The 11,397-nt window shown below is 41.9% G+C and overlaps 2 protein-coding genes across 2 annotated transcripts in view; one reads left to right on the top strand and one right to left on the bottom strand.

Moving 5' to 3' along the window:
* Positions 1 to 742: 742 nt before the first annotated feature.
* pigh (phosphatidylinositol glycan anchor biosynthesis, class H) lies at positions 743 to 3,990 on the bottom strand. Its single transcript, XM_061901276.1, has 4 exons — positions 3,171 to 3,990; positions 2,447 to 2,656; positions 2,006 to 2,089; positions 743 to 1,913 (listed from the first exon to the last, which is right to left on the bottom strand). The coding sequence occupies exons 1-4, from the start codon at positions 3,345 to 3,347 to the stop codon at positions 1,842 to 1,844; spliced, it is 543 nt and encodes a 180-aa protein (XP_061757260.1). The 5' UTR covers positions 3,348 to 3,990; the 3' UTR covers positions 743 to 1,841.
* The window catches only part of zfyve1 (zinc finger, FYVE domain containing 1), a 14,626-nt gene continuing 6,767 nt past the window's right edge, over positions 3,539 to 11,397 (top strand). Inside the window, exons 1-9 of the mRNA XM_061901274.1 lie at positions 3,539 to 5,269; positions 5,340 to 5,589; positions 5,768 to 6,028; positions 6,091 to 6,305; positions 6,400 to 6,506; positions 8,344 to 8,452; positions 8,525 to 8,622; positions 10,088 to 10,205; positions 10,296 to 10,466. Of these exons, the coding sequence (XP_061757258.1) occupies positions 4,778 to 5,269; positions 5,340 to 5,589; positions 5,768 to 6,028; positions 6,091 to 6,305; positions 6,400 to 6,506; positions 8,344 to 8,452; positions 8,525 to 8,622; positions 10,088 to 10,205; positions 10,296 to 10,466 (1,821 nt within the window). The 5' untranslated portion in view covers positions 3,539 to 4,777. The remainder of the gene's footprint in view (positions 5,270 to 5,339; positions 5,590 to 5,767; positions 6,029 to 6,090; positions 6,306 to 6,399; positions 6,507 to 8,343; positions 8,453 to 8,524; positions 8,623 to 10,087; positions 10,206 to 10,295; positions 10,467 to 11,397) is intronic.

Below are 11,397 nucleotides of genomic sequence, written 5' to 3'. Positions count from 1 at the left end.
TTAAGTATAATTCACACTCAGGGTCCATGTGGAAGCCCTGAGGTGCACCCCCAATTCAGTGTTGTTCCCGGCTGTTTCGCACCTCTGAGGTGGTAGCAGAGGGAAGGGGGAGAGCAATTATCCTGTCAGGGGCCGTAACGCTTCTCGCCGTGAAAATCACACCCTTGTGCTTGTTTTAGAGTCTTCGGGAGCGTCGGGTTCAAACACTTGTGCGACTCAGGGGGCCGCAGATGGCGTGGGAGTGGACGGAAAACACAACAGGGAAGAGAACCAGTAAAACACTTGGAGAGGGTCTTTGGCACATAGTTAATTCATATTTGTGGCCGTTAAATGCAATCATTATGGTAAGTAGTGCCTAGGTGGCTCATGGAAAGCAGTTTTACATAATTAGATATTTTACACATATTTTAAATGGTACTTCTTATGCATCCATTCATTCATCCATTTTCTACCGCTTGTCCCTCTCGGGGTCGCGCGGGGGTTCTGGATCCTATCCCAGCTGCACACGGCCAGAAGGCAGGGTACACCCTTGAGAAGTCCCCACCTAATCTCAGGGCCAACACAGATATATTATTAAAACAGAATGGATCCTATATATAGTTCTGATAAGTACAGAACAAATAAGCAGCAACCGCTTTGACTCATTGCCTGTTAAATTGTAGTGTGGTGCTTCTCCCTGCAGGAGAGATCATTGAACTACAGTTTCAACCTTTCTATGAGTGTATGAATAAGTGACGCAACGTTCATTCTCTTTCACATTTTAATATGCAATCGGGGGAAAGCATTTGGAAAATACAAAACAATATATCAAGTATATTTACACCAATATATAAAGGCAATTAATATCGTTTTGCATTACATATGTAATGTTAGTATATTGCAATTGAAATAGGCAAACTTGTCATGTTAAACAATTAAATTATATTGTAACAATAAATGACAATACAGGCAAACGTTTCATGTTTAACTTTTTTTTTACAGTCTAAAGCAACGATTACACAATTAAATTATATCTTAACAATACATGACACGATTATTCTCATTACAAAGGCCAAATTATAACACAGCTCTTGCAGGTGTACTTGAAGCACCTGTTTGGAACTTTTATGCAAATGTCTAGAGAGCGTAAAATTTCTAAAGTGTTTGCTCTCTTATGGCTTTCAGCACATAATGACATAACTCTGCCTGTGCGTAATGTGTGCTCGCACTTCCTGCATGTACAAGACAGTGAGTAACAAGCATGAACGCCAAGGAGTTATATACGTAACAAAAAAAAGGCAAAATAACTAAAAACATGTTTTATATTCTAGTTTCTTCAAAATAGCCATCATTTGCTCTGATTACTGCTTTGACGAGTGTTGGCATTCTCTTGATGAGCTTCAAGCACACCAGAGAAGTGACAACCCTTTCACTTCACCTCTAATAAGCAGTAACTTGAGCAAAGGGTGGCTATTTTGAAGAAACTGGAATATAAAACATGTTTTCAGTTTTTTTACCTTTTGTTGTTAAGTACATAACTCTGCATGTGTTCATTCATAGTTGTGATGCCTTTAGTGACAATGTAAATAGACATGAAAATAAAGAAAACACATTGAATAAGAAGGTGTGTCCAAACTTTTGGCCTGTACTGTGTGTGTGTGTATATATATATATATATATATATATGTACATATATATATATATATGTGTGTGTGTTTGTGTGGGTGGGTGTGTGCGTGCGTGCATGTTTAATCATGTGTGAGTGTATTCATGCACTTTGGAAAAGGGGAAAAAAACATGAGAAAATCCTCTATAAAAAAAAGAAAATTATGTATAAAATCATGACCTGGCGTTGACTGTTGTCAGCACTTGGAGAGAATCTCCTGGCAGCTTTTGTAAACTTTAGTCAAACAGTTCAGCCTTGGCTTTGAGCTCTGCAAGACAAACATAGTACAGGGTATTGTGATTTTAAGATATTATGTGATAACAGCAGGTGTATGAGAAGAAGGTATAGATCTATTTTCACCTGAAACAAGGGAACGACACATGACACTCCATCAGGAGCTGAAGGGTCCTTCAGAAGTATGCAGAGGTAATAGATGATTTGATGCTGCAATGACAAACATCTCTTCAGCTCATGTGTATATAAATAAATGATAAATGGGTTGTACTTGTATAGCGCTTTTCTACCTTCAAGGTACTCAAAGCGCTTTGACACTACTTCCACATTTACCCATTCACACACACATTCACACACTGATGGAGGGAGCTGCCATGCAAGGCGCCAACCAGCACCCATCAGGAGCAAGGGTGAAGTGTCTTGCTCAGGACACAACGGACGTGACGAGGTTGGTACTAGGTGGGATTTGAACCAGGGACCCTCGGGTTGCGCACGGCAACTCTCCCACTGCGCCACGCCGTCCCTATATGAAGCACAACTAGCAGAAACATAATACTGCTTTATCACCAAGTAAATAGCTTCGTTGATGACGATGTCCTTGACTTGGCTCATTTCGATGAAAGTGCTCGTTTCTCGCCCAGAGGCGTAGCTGGAGGACACCTGGATGCCTACAGTGCCGATGATGAGCACTGACTCATGATCCACCTTCACAAAGTGGATGTGGAGCATCATTCCAACCAGGGTGACCAGGATGGCACTGGACAGCACGGCGGTGTTCTGCATCACAAATTAAGACAAAACAGCACACATTGAATTACTAAAACTCAACATGGCAATGAAATTATTTTTTATGTTCTTCGCCATATACGAGTTAGATAGATAGATAGATAGATAGATAGATAGATAGATAGATAGATGGATAGTACTTTATTGATTCCTTCAGGAAAATTTAAATTCCAGCAGCAGTGTACAGAGTTGACATCTATTTAAAAAAGTAAATAATGGGTGTTTAAATGGAAAAAAAATAGAGAAATATTACAATAACAATAAAAAGAAATAGCAACAATGGAAATAAAAATATAACAGTAAAATAGGAATATGACGAGAAACTAGGCAGTAGTGACCATGTTATGAAAAGGTATTGCACTGTTTTTGTTTTGCATCCCCTGTCATCCTAGTACCCCCCTCATCCCGCAGTCAGAGGTGTAAAAGCTGGCAAATAGTTTTGCTTAGTGCAGGCAATATTACACAAATCAATGCAAGATTGCTGATGATAGCAAGTCCTACTCACTTGAGTGAAGAAGAACACAGTATATGCAGCCAGCCACACACAGCAGGTGTACACCATCACCTTACCGATGGACATTTTAGGGGAGCTGACAATGAACTCCCTGCAAAAGCTAGAGTGATTTTGACAGTCCAGAGATATTGTTTTGCCACTAATGTCCGAGTAGGCTTCATCTCCCATCTTTTACAGAAGTGAAAATTAGAATAATAAAAGTTAACCGACGAAGCAAGCTAGCATAAATGCTGGGTGGTTAATATTAAGCTAATACTATACATCCAAGGTCAGCTGTGTAGAATGAATAACTTATCCACAATGCTTTAAAAAGCGAGGAATGTCAACAATCTGTTTGATGCGACAGTAATGAAATATTAGCTACGACCCAAATAGCGCGACACAGGTGAATATGTCACAGATTATGACAAATACAGAAGTCCCGGTGCTAAAAGCTAACCGAGCAGTTGATAGACTAGATATTGACACCGGGGCATCCCGGTAACATTAAAGCGAGGGTTGGTAAAGGCGAAAACTTGTCTCCTATTGTCGGTGTACGCCGGGTAATATAAAAAGCAAACCCCCAGATAGCCAGCGGCCACCAAGCATTTTGGGAAGGAGTTTACATACGGTACACATGCCGCTTGTTGTCGAAAAACACACACTATTGTCAAAAGTGTTGTCATAAGATATCAAAACCGAGCTACAATAACAAAAATCTAGTGTTTTTTTTGTCAAGCGCCGAGCTAACAAAGCGAGCAATGTCCTACAATTCCCAGAATTCCCTGCGCCATCAATGACTTTTGACCCCTGGGTAACAACAGGCCGATCAGCTGATTTAAAGGCAACAACAACATCACTTCCTGGGGGGTTTGATACGGAATAAATAACCCTGCAGCAAGCTAACTTCCTCGCTGTCAGGTTAGTACGTGGCACCGGTCGCTGTTTGGGATGTTATTATTAGATGTTGAGGCTAGTTTTAGACCGTGACGAGGCAGCGGTTTACAGTTAACAGAGTCAGTCGTCGTCTGCCGGACTCCTAAAAACAACTGCGAGGTCAGTTGATGTAAAATAGTGAAGGTTGTTTTTTCTTACAGTACTAGTGCTGATTATTAATAACTGCTTAATTGAGTATACAAATAGCTGTGGACAGAGCAAGTAGCATTTAGCAACCTATTTATTATAGTGTAAACAAAGCAGAAGGTGCTGGATAGTTATTGTTAGCTTCATTAGTGTTTTGTCACAACAAAACAACAATTTAAGCCTGCACTGCTTTTTGATATTATTGTGTAATGTGTTTTCTAAGGGGTTCATATTATATGCAGCAGTGGTGGTGTTAAGGGTATGTTATTACTGCAACACTAGCTAAGTTTGAGTGTTTATTCTACCATGTGAAAGTGACATTTGGCCAATAAATATCCAAAACAAGTAAATAATACACAATGCAGAGACTTTGATTAAAGTCTATGAAAGAGGATCAACATTAGTAACTGACAAAGGCCAAAGGTCGTGGTTGTAGTGCAATTTTAGGTACAGTCGCACTGGCCATCTTTTAAAATAATCCTTTGTAGTAATAACCCATCTAGTTTTCCATTATCAGCACCTCTAAAGAGTGGACCATGAGTGGTCAAGGTCCAGCTGTAGATAAAGGGATGAACACCATACTAGTCTGCCAGGAGAGTTACACTTGTGGGGGCTCCGACGAAGCCGCCTTTGAATGCGACGAATGCAGCAGCTTGCAGTGCGCCCGCTGTGAGCTGGAGCTCCATCGCCAGGACCGCATGAGGAACCATGACCGAGTCCGGATCTCCCCGGGCCATGTTCCCTTCTGTGACTCGTGTAAAGGGGATGGCAGCGGTAGTTCTGTCACGGCTGGACGGCTGCGAGCCGCGGTCCGTTGCCAGGGATGCAAGATCAACCTGTGTTTGGACTGCCAGAAGCGAACTCACAGCGGCGTAAACAAGAAAAAGCACCCCGTCACGCCGTATCCTCTGGCCAAACCCACTCAAGAGAACAGCGTGATATCCGGGAAGTCTGAGATGGAGATCCTGAGAGACCAGCTGGACGAGGTGTACAGCTTTCTGTTGGTGGACGAGAAAGAGGAGATGCAGGTAAGTAGGTTGAAATGAAAAATCTCTTCGATGGGGGGCTGGGTTACTCTTGTGAGGTTTCCGCACGCAGGTGAAGGACGACAAGGAGTTTGAGTTTGTGAGCAGACTAAGATGTGGGGCTGATGAGCTCCTCAAGGTGGTCTCCATCTTTGGGAACACTGGAGAAGGGAAGTCCCACACAATGAACCACACCTTTTTTCATGGGAAGGAAGTGTTCAAAACTTCGCCCACTCAGGAGTCCTGCACTGTGGGCGTGTGGGCGGCCATGGACCCTTTTCACCGAGTGGTGGTCATTGACACAGAAGGACTGCTTGGGGCTGGTAAGCACAGTTACTTTAAGAGTGTATACAAAGAATGCCATCACAGTCTGGCACATTTGGAACACCTCTGCAAGAAAGAGTGACAAAATATTGCCAAGTAAAGACATGATGTTGTCATTAAAGCTAAAATATATATTTTTAACATTCACATTCTCTACCCTTTCTCTTTTCCACTTAGGATCTAGCCAAGGTCAGCGAACACGCCTCCTCCTCAAAGTGCTTGCTGTCTCGGACATCATAATCTATAGGACCCATGCTGACCGTCTCCACGACGATCTCTTCAAGTTCCTCGGTGACGCCTCGGAGGCCTACCTGAAGCATTTCTCCCGGGAGCTAAAAGCGACCACCACGCGCTGCGGTCTGGACGTCCCGCTGTCCACCCTGGGCCCTGCCGTCATCATCTTCCATGAGACGGTCCACACCAAGCTGTTAGGATCAGGTACAAACACCAAGGTGGTGTTTTTCCATTGAAGCCCTTTTGAAATATGTTTTCCTCTGTAGACAAGCCATCCGAATCGGTAGACCGTCTCCTGCAAGAGCGTTTCAGGAAGCTGGGACTGTTTCCCGAAGCTTTCAGCTCTGTACAGTACCGCGGGACGCGAACCTACAATCCTCCCACGGACTTCAGTGGGCTACGGCGAGGCCTGGAGCAACAGCTAGACAACAATGCCACCCGCTCGCCACGGTCTGCCGGCGTAATTTTCAAGGCTCTGCAGGTCTGCTCGTGGTTGACTCCCTCCGCCAAGGATCTTTGCCAAGTTGTCATCAATGTCGAGTCTACCAATGTCCCTTCTTTCACATTCCTTCCAGGCGCTGAGTGAGCGTTTCAGTGGCGACATCCCAGATGAACACATGACCAGTAACTCCTTCTTCCCTGATGAGTACTTCACCTGCTCCTGCATCTGCCTGAGTTGTGGGTATGTATGCGTACTATTTTACTACCTCAAGAGTTTTGATTAAAGCATCCTTTAATTAATTTGATGTTCAAACTCAAACTTTTTTTTTTTTTGCAAATAATAATTAACTTAGAATTTCATGGCTGCAACATGTGCCAAAGTAGCTGGGAAAGGGCATGTTACTCACTGTGTTACATCACATTTTCTTTTAACAACACTTAATAAACGTTTGGTAACTGAGGAAACTATTTGTTGAAACTTTGAAAGTGGAATTCTTTACCATTCTTGCTTGATGTTCAATAGGTCTTGTTGTCGTATTTTACGCTTCATAATGCGCCACACATTTTTGATGGGAGACATGTCTGGACTGCAGGTGGGCCAGGAAAGTACCCGCACTCTTTTACTACGAAGCCACGCTGTTGTAACACGTGGCTTGGCATTGTTTTGCTGATATAAGCAGGGGCGTCCATGATAGCGTTGCTTGGATGACAACACATGTTGCTCCAAAACCTGTATGGACCATTCAGCATTAATGGTGACTTCACAGATGTGTAAGTTACCCATGCCTTGGGCACTAATACACCCCCATACCATCACAGATGCTGGCTTTTGAACTTTGCACCCATAACAATCCGGATGGTTATTTTCCTCTTTGTTGCGGAGGACACCACGTCACAGTTTCCAAATATAATTTGAAATGTGCACTCGTCAGACCACAGAACATATTTCCACTTTGCATCAGTCCGTCTTAGATGAACTCGGGCCCAGAGAAGCCGGCGGCGTTCCTGGGTGTTGTTGATAAATGGCTTTGGCTTTGCATAGTAGCGTTTTAACTTGCACTTAAAGATTTAGCGACCAACTGTAGTTACTGACAGTGGTTTTATGAAGTGTTCCTGAGCCCATGTGGTGATATCCTTTACACACTGATGTCGGGTTTTGATGCAGTACCGCCTGAGGGATCAAAGGTCCGTAATATCATCGCTTACGTGCAGTGATTTCTTCAGATTCTCTGAAACTTTTGATGATTTTACGGATCGTAGATGGTAAAATCCCTAAATTCCTAGCAATAGCTCATTGAGAAATGTTGTTCTAAAACTGTTCGACAATTTGCTTACAATTTGGTGACCCTCGCCCCATCCTTGTTTGTGAAGGACATAGCATTTCATGGAAACAGTTTTATACCCAATAATGGCACCCACCTGTTCCCAATTAGCCTGCACACCTGTGGGATGTTCCAATTAAGTGTTTGATGAGCATTCCTCAACTTTATCAGTATTTATTGCCACCTTTCCCAACTTCTTTGTCACGTGTTGCTGGCATCAAATTCGAAAGTTAATGATTATTTGCAACAACAAAAAAAGTTGAACAGTTTGAACATCAAATATGTTGTCTTTGTAGCATATTCAACTGAATATGGGTTGAAAATGATTTGCAAATCATTGTATTCCGCTGAGATAGGCGCCAGCGCCCCCCGCGACCCCAAAAGGGAATAAGCGGTAGAAAATGGATGGATATATTCCGCTTATATTTACATCAAACACAATTTCCCAACTCATATGGAAACGGGGTTTGTATACTGTGTGTGTAACATTTTGGCCAATCAGCGTAGTTTTTGCCAATTAAATCTGTCTCTTAAAAGAATAATTATAAATTCATCAAATAAAAAGTTGATTAAATCTGTAAAATTTGCTACTTTTGCCACAACTTTCTGAAAAAGTTGCTGTGATTTCAGACATTTTAAGCAAACAAAAACAAAAAAAATCCAGAATCCAATGATACAGTAATAACTTTTCACATTTCAGAAATATAAATTTTGCCTGCATTTATTGATAGTATCATTTTTTAAAATCCATTTTAGTTCAGGCTGTAACAGGAGCATGAATCACCTCAAGGAGGGACTCGAACATGAGGCCAAGCATCGCTGCCGCTACTCAGCATCGTATGACAACCGCATCTACACATGCAAGGTAAGTGCATGTTTAAGTTTTTCATGTTAAACCGTTTGATGAGGATATAAACACCTTAACCAAACATTGCAGGCCTGCTATGAAAGAGGCAAGGAGGTGATAGTGCTTCCCAAAACGACCGCTTCGTCTGATTCGCCGTGGTTTGGCCTGGCCATCTACGCCTGGTCTGGGTGAGTCAGGAAGTCTGTATGACAAACATGCATTTAGAGGTAACTTCCAAAAATGACACACTCCAGTCTGGCTCACTATGATGTTTCCTTAGCAACTGACTGTCCTACAAAGCATAGAAAGGACAGCGAGACAGAGACAGAAAATTGTCAGGCAAAGTAAAACAGGCTGATTAGGGTCGTTATTTTCCACAATATAAAGATTATGAGTCAAGCTTGTCTTATTAATTGTCGCAACTGAGTCCCTGCTCTGTATTTTGCTACATTCCAAACAAATTATTTGTGTTCTCCATAACGTAATGGTGGTTCTTTGGTCAAAATTTTCCACAGATTATGAATGACAGACCATCTTCAAGACACTTACTGACCGTCTCTTCAGAATGCGTCGTTTTGTGGGCAGTCTTATTTATGTGGCTCAATTTTGAGTGCGTCTTCTCCCCGTCAGCCATGTACCAGTTGTAGTTTTTAGTGCATCCATATGGAGTGTACTGACAGATTGATATAAATTATAAAAAAAACGCTACTTTGTATTAGAAAAGGCAACAGCGGAGGATGCATGTGCATGTACGAGCCAGTCTGCTCCACAACAAGAGGATAGATAAAAATGAGGAGCTTACTGACTGCAGCATCGGACTACTATGGCGGTAAAACTTAAACTTAACCATATATGGAGATATTCGCTGACGTCACAAATGGGGAAAAACAGCTTGTTTGGAGAAAGTATAAAAGGAAGACAATATTATTTGGATTTCAAAATGTTGGGACTCGCTCAGAAACCAAATGCACAAAAACATGTACCAATAGGTAAGAAAAGTTGAATTGCATAATAGGTCCCCGTTACATATACAAACAAAGAATGTCGGTATTATATACATGACATACAAAATAACTTCTGTGGGACTTTACAACATAAAAAAATGCATTATAACAAATGCGGTAAGTCAATTCTAATAATTAACATTAGGGATTTTACATGCCGAATTTAACACTTCCAACTTTGGCTTTCAAAACTACAACTTAGATGCATGTTACAATCAAACAGCTGGTGTGTAATAAGTACAATATTTACAGTATCTGTTAAATACTTATTAGGACTCAACAAAAGACAAGACTCGCACATTCAACTTAATAGCAAAAACTACTTCATCACTACGGCAACACACCTAGGACAAACTGAAACAAATGCATACTTGCAAAAAGTGTACTTAGAAGTATAAGAAACAAAATATAACAACTTTATAGTAGAGTCCATTTCAGACACTGCTCAAGAACTTCTATCAGCAGTGCCAGGATCCAGCATGTTGCGATGCTGATATTTGATTGATATGAGTATCAGCCAATAGTCAAGGTTGCAATATTGGTATCGCACTGGATGTGAAAAATGTGGAACTGGACATCTCTAATTAGCTTAATTTAAATGTTTGGGTGGTTACAAAAAAAGACTATGAGTCAATGTTGTTTGTTCCAGCTATGTCATCGAGTGTCCCAACTGTGCAGTGATTTACCGAAGCAGGCAGTACTGGTACGGAAACCAGGACCCGGTCGAAACGGTCGTACGAACCGAGATCCAGCACATCTGGCCAGGGGTGAGTTAGTTGTGGATGCTTTGAATTACCCCCACAATGCTAATGATCATGTGTAATGTTGAAATATTGATATAAGTGCTCTTGTTTCAGTCTGACAGCTTTCTGAAAGACAACCACAACGCCGCCCAGAGGCTGCTGGACGGAGTCAAATACATTTCCCAGTCCGTGTCAGAGCTCAGCGTCAAGCCGGCCAAAGCAGTCACCTCTTGGCTGACCGACCAGATCGCTCCCACCTACTGGACACCCAACTCTCTCATTGTGGTACTGTGACGAAAACGCACAATAGCTAAACATACAACTTACAAGCTCAATGGGTTCAGCAACTGAGCTTTTAACTGAAAACACTTCTATCACATATCAACTTTGCTCATTACTTCTGCCTCCCAAAACAGCACAATTTTAACATGTAACATGCCTTTTAGAAGGAAAAACTCACTTTTAGATAAGAAATTAAAACAATACAATACATTACTAAAGTAGTACTGTACTAATGTAATTCAGATCTTATTCTGGGAAGCAGACTTTTGTAGGTATCGCCTACCAGCTGCCTCTCTGTCACAATAGGATTTATTCTTGTTGGTTATGTTGCACACTGACAACATTGAGTGACAGACCGGAGAGGTCAGAGTTGACCACAAGCGATAAGAATGTCTGTTTACTAAGGGCAATTCTCGATCGTCCAATTTGTGAAGTCAGGATTAACTGAAACACGTCAAACAGCATCAGCATCTTCTCAAGATTTCTATGGATAAATGTTTGTCCTTTAGACGTTTGTTGCTGCATGCTGCGGTGGCTGGCTGCAGCGTCTTGTTACAATTCTGCAGTTGGGCTGACTTGCTGGGTTAGCTAACCGTTAGGCCCAACATTCCCTCTAGGGTGCGTACCTCCCTAATTGCGCACTGCTCACGAGTCCTCTGCCCACACCAAATCTATGCACCGTACAAAATCTAATTCCATTTGAACTTTAAACAAAATAAACACATAATTTATTCAGTATGATTTTACAATGCAACTATCAGTGACAGGTGACAACAGATAAAACAATGTTCTTCAAAACTTCAATTATTGTAATGTCTGTCAGGACGCTTTGAAGCAAAACTGGTCATTGTCTGCCGTACAAACCAGGCCGAAACCAACTCTTTCTCATGTCATATTAACAGCAGCCGCGCTCTCTCTTTCGCGAACACATGCA

Source organism: Nerophis ophidion, linkage group LG05, assembly GCF_033978795.1.
Source record: "Nerophis ophidion isolate RoL-2023_Sa linkage group LG05, RoL_Noph_v1.0, whole genome shotgun sequence".
NCBI classification, from domain to species: domain Eukaryota; kingdom Metazoa; phylum Chordata; class Actinopteri; order Syngnathiformes; family Syngnathidae; genus Nerophis; species Nerophis ophidion.
Note: the sequence above shows the minus strand (reverse complement) of the source record. Positions and strands in the feature narration are given on the sequence as shown.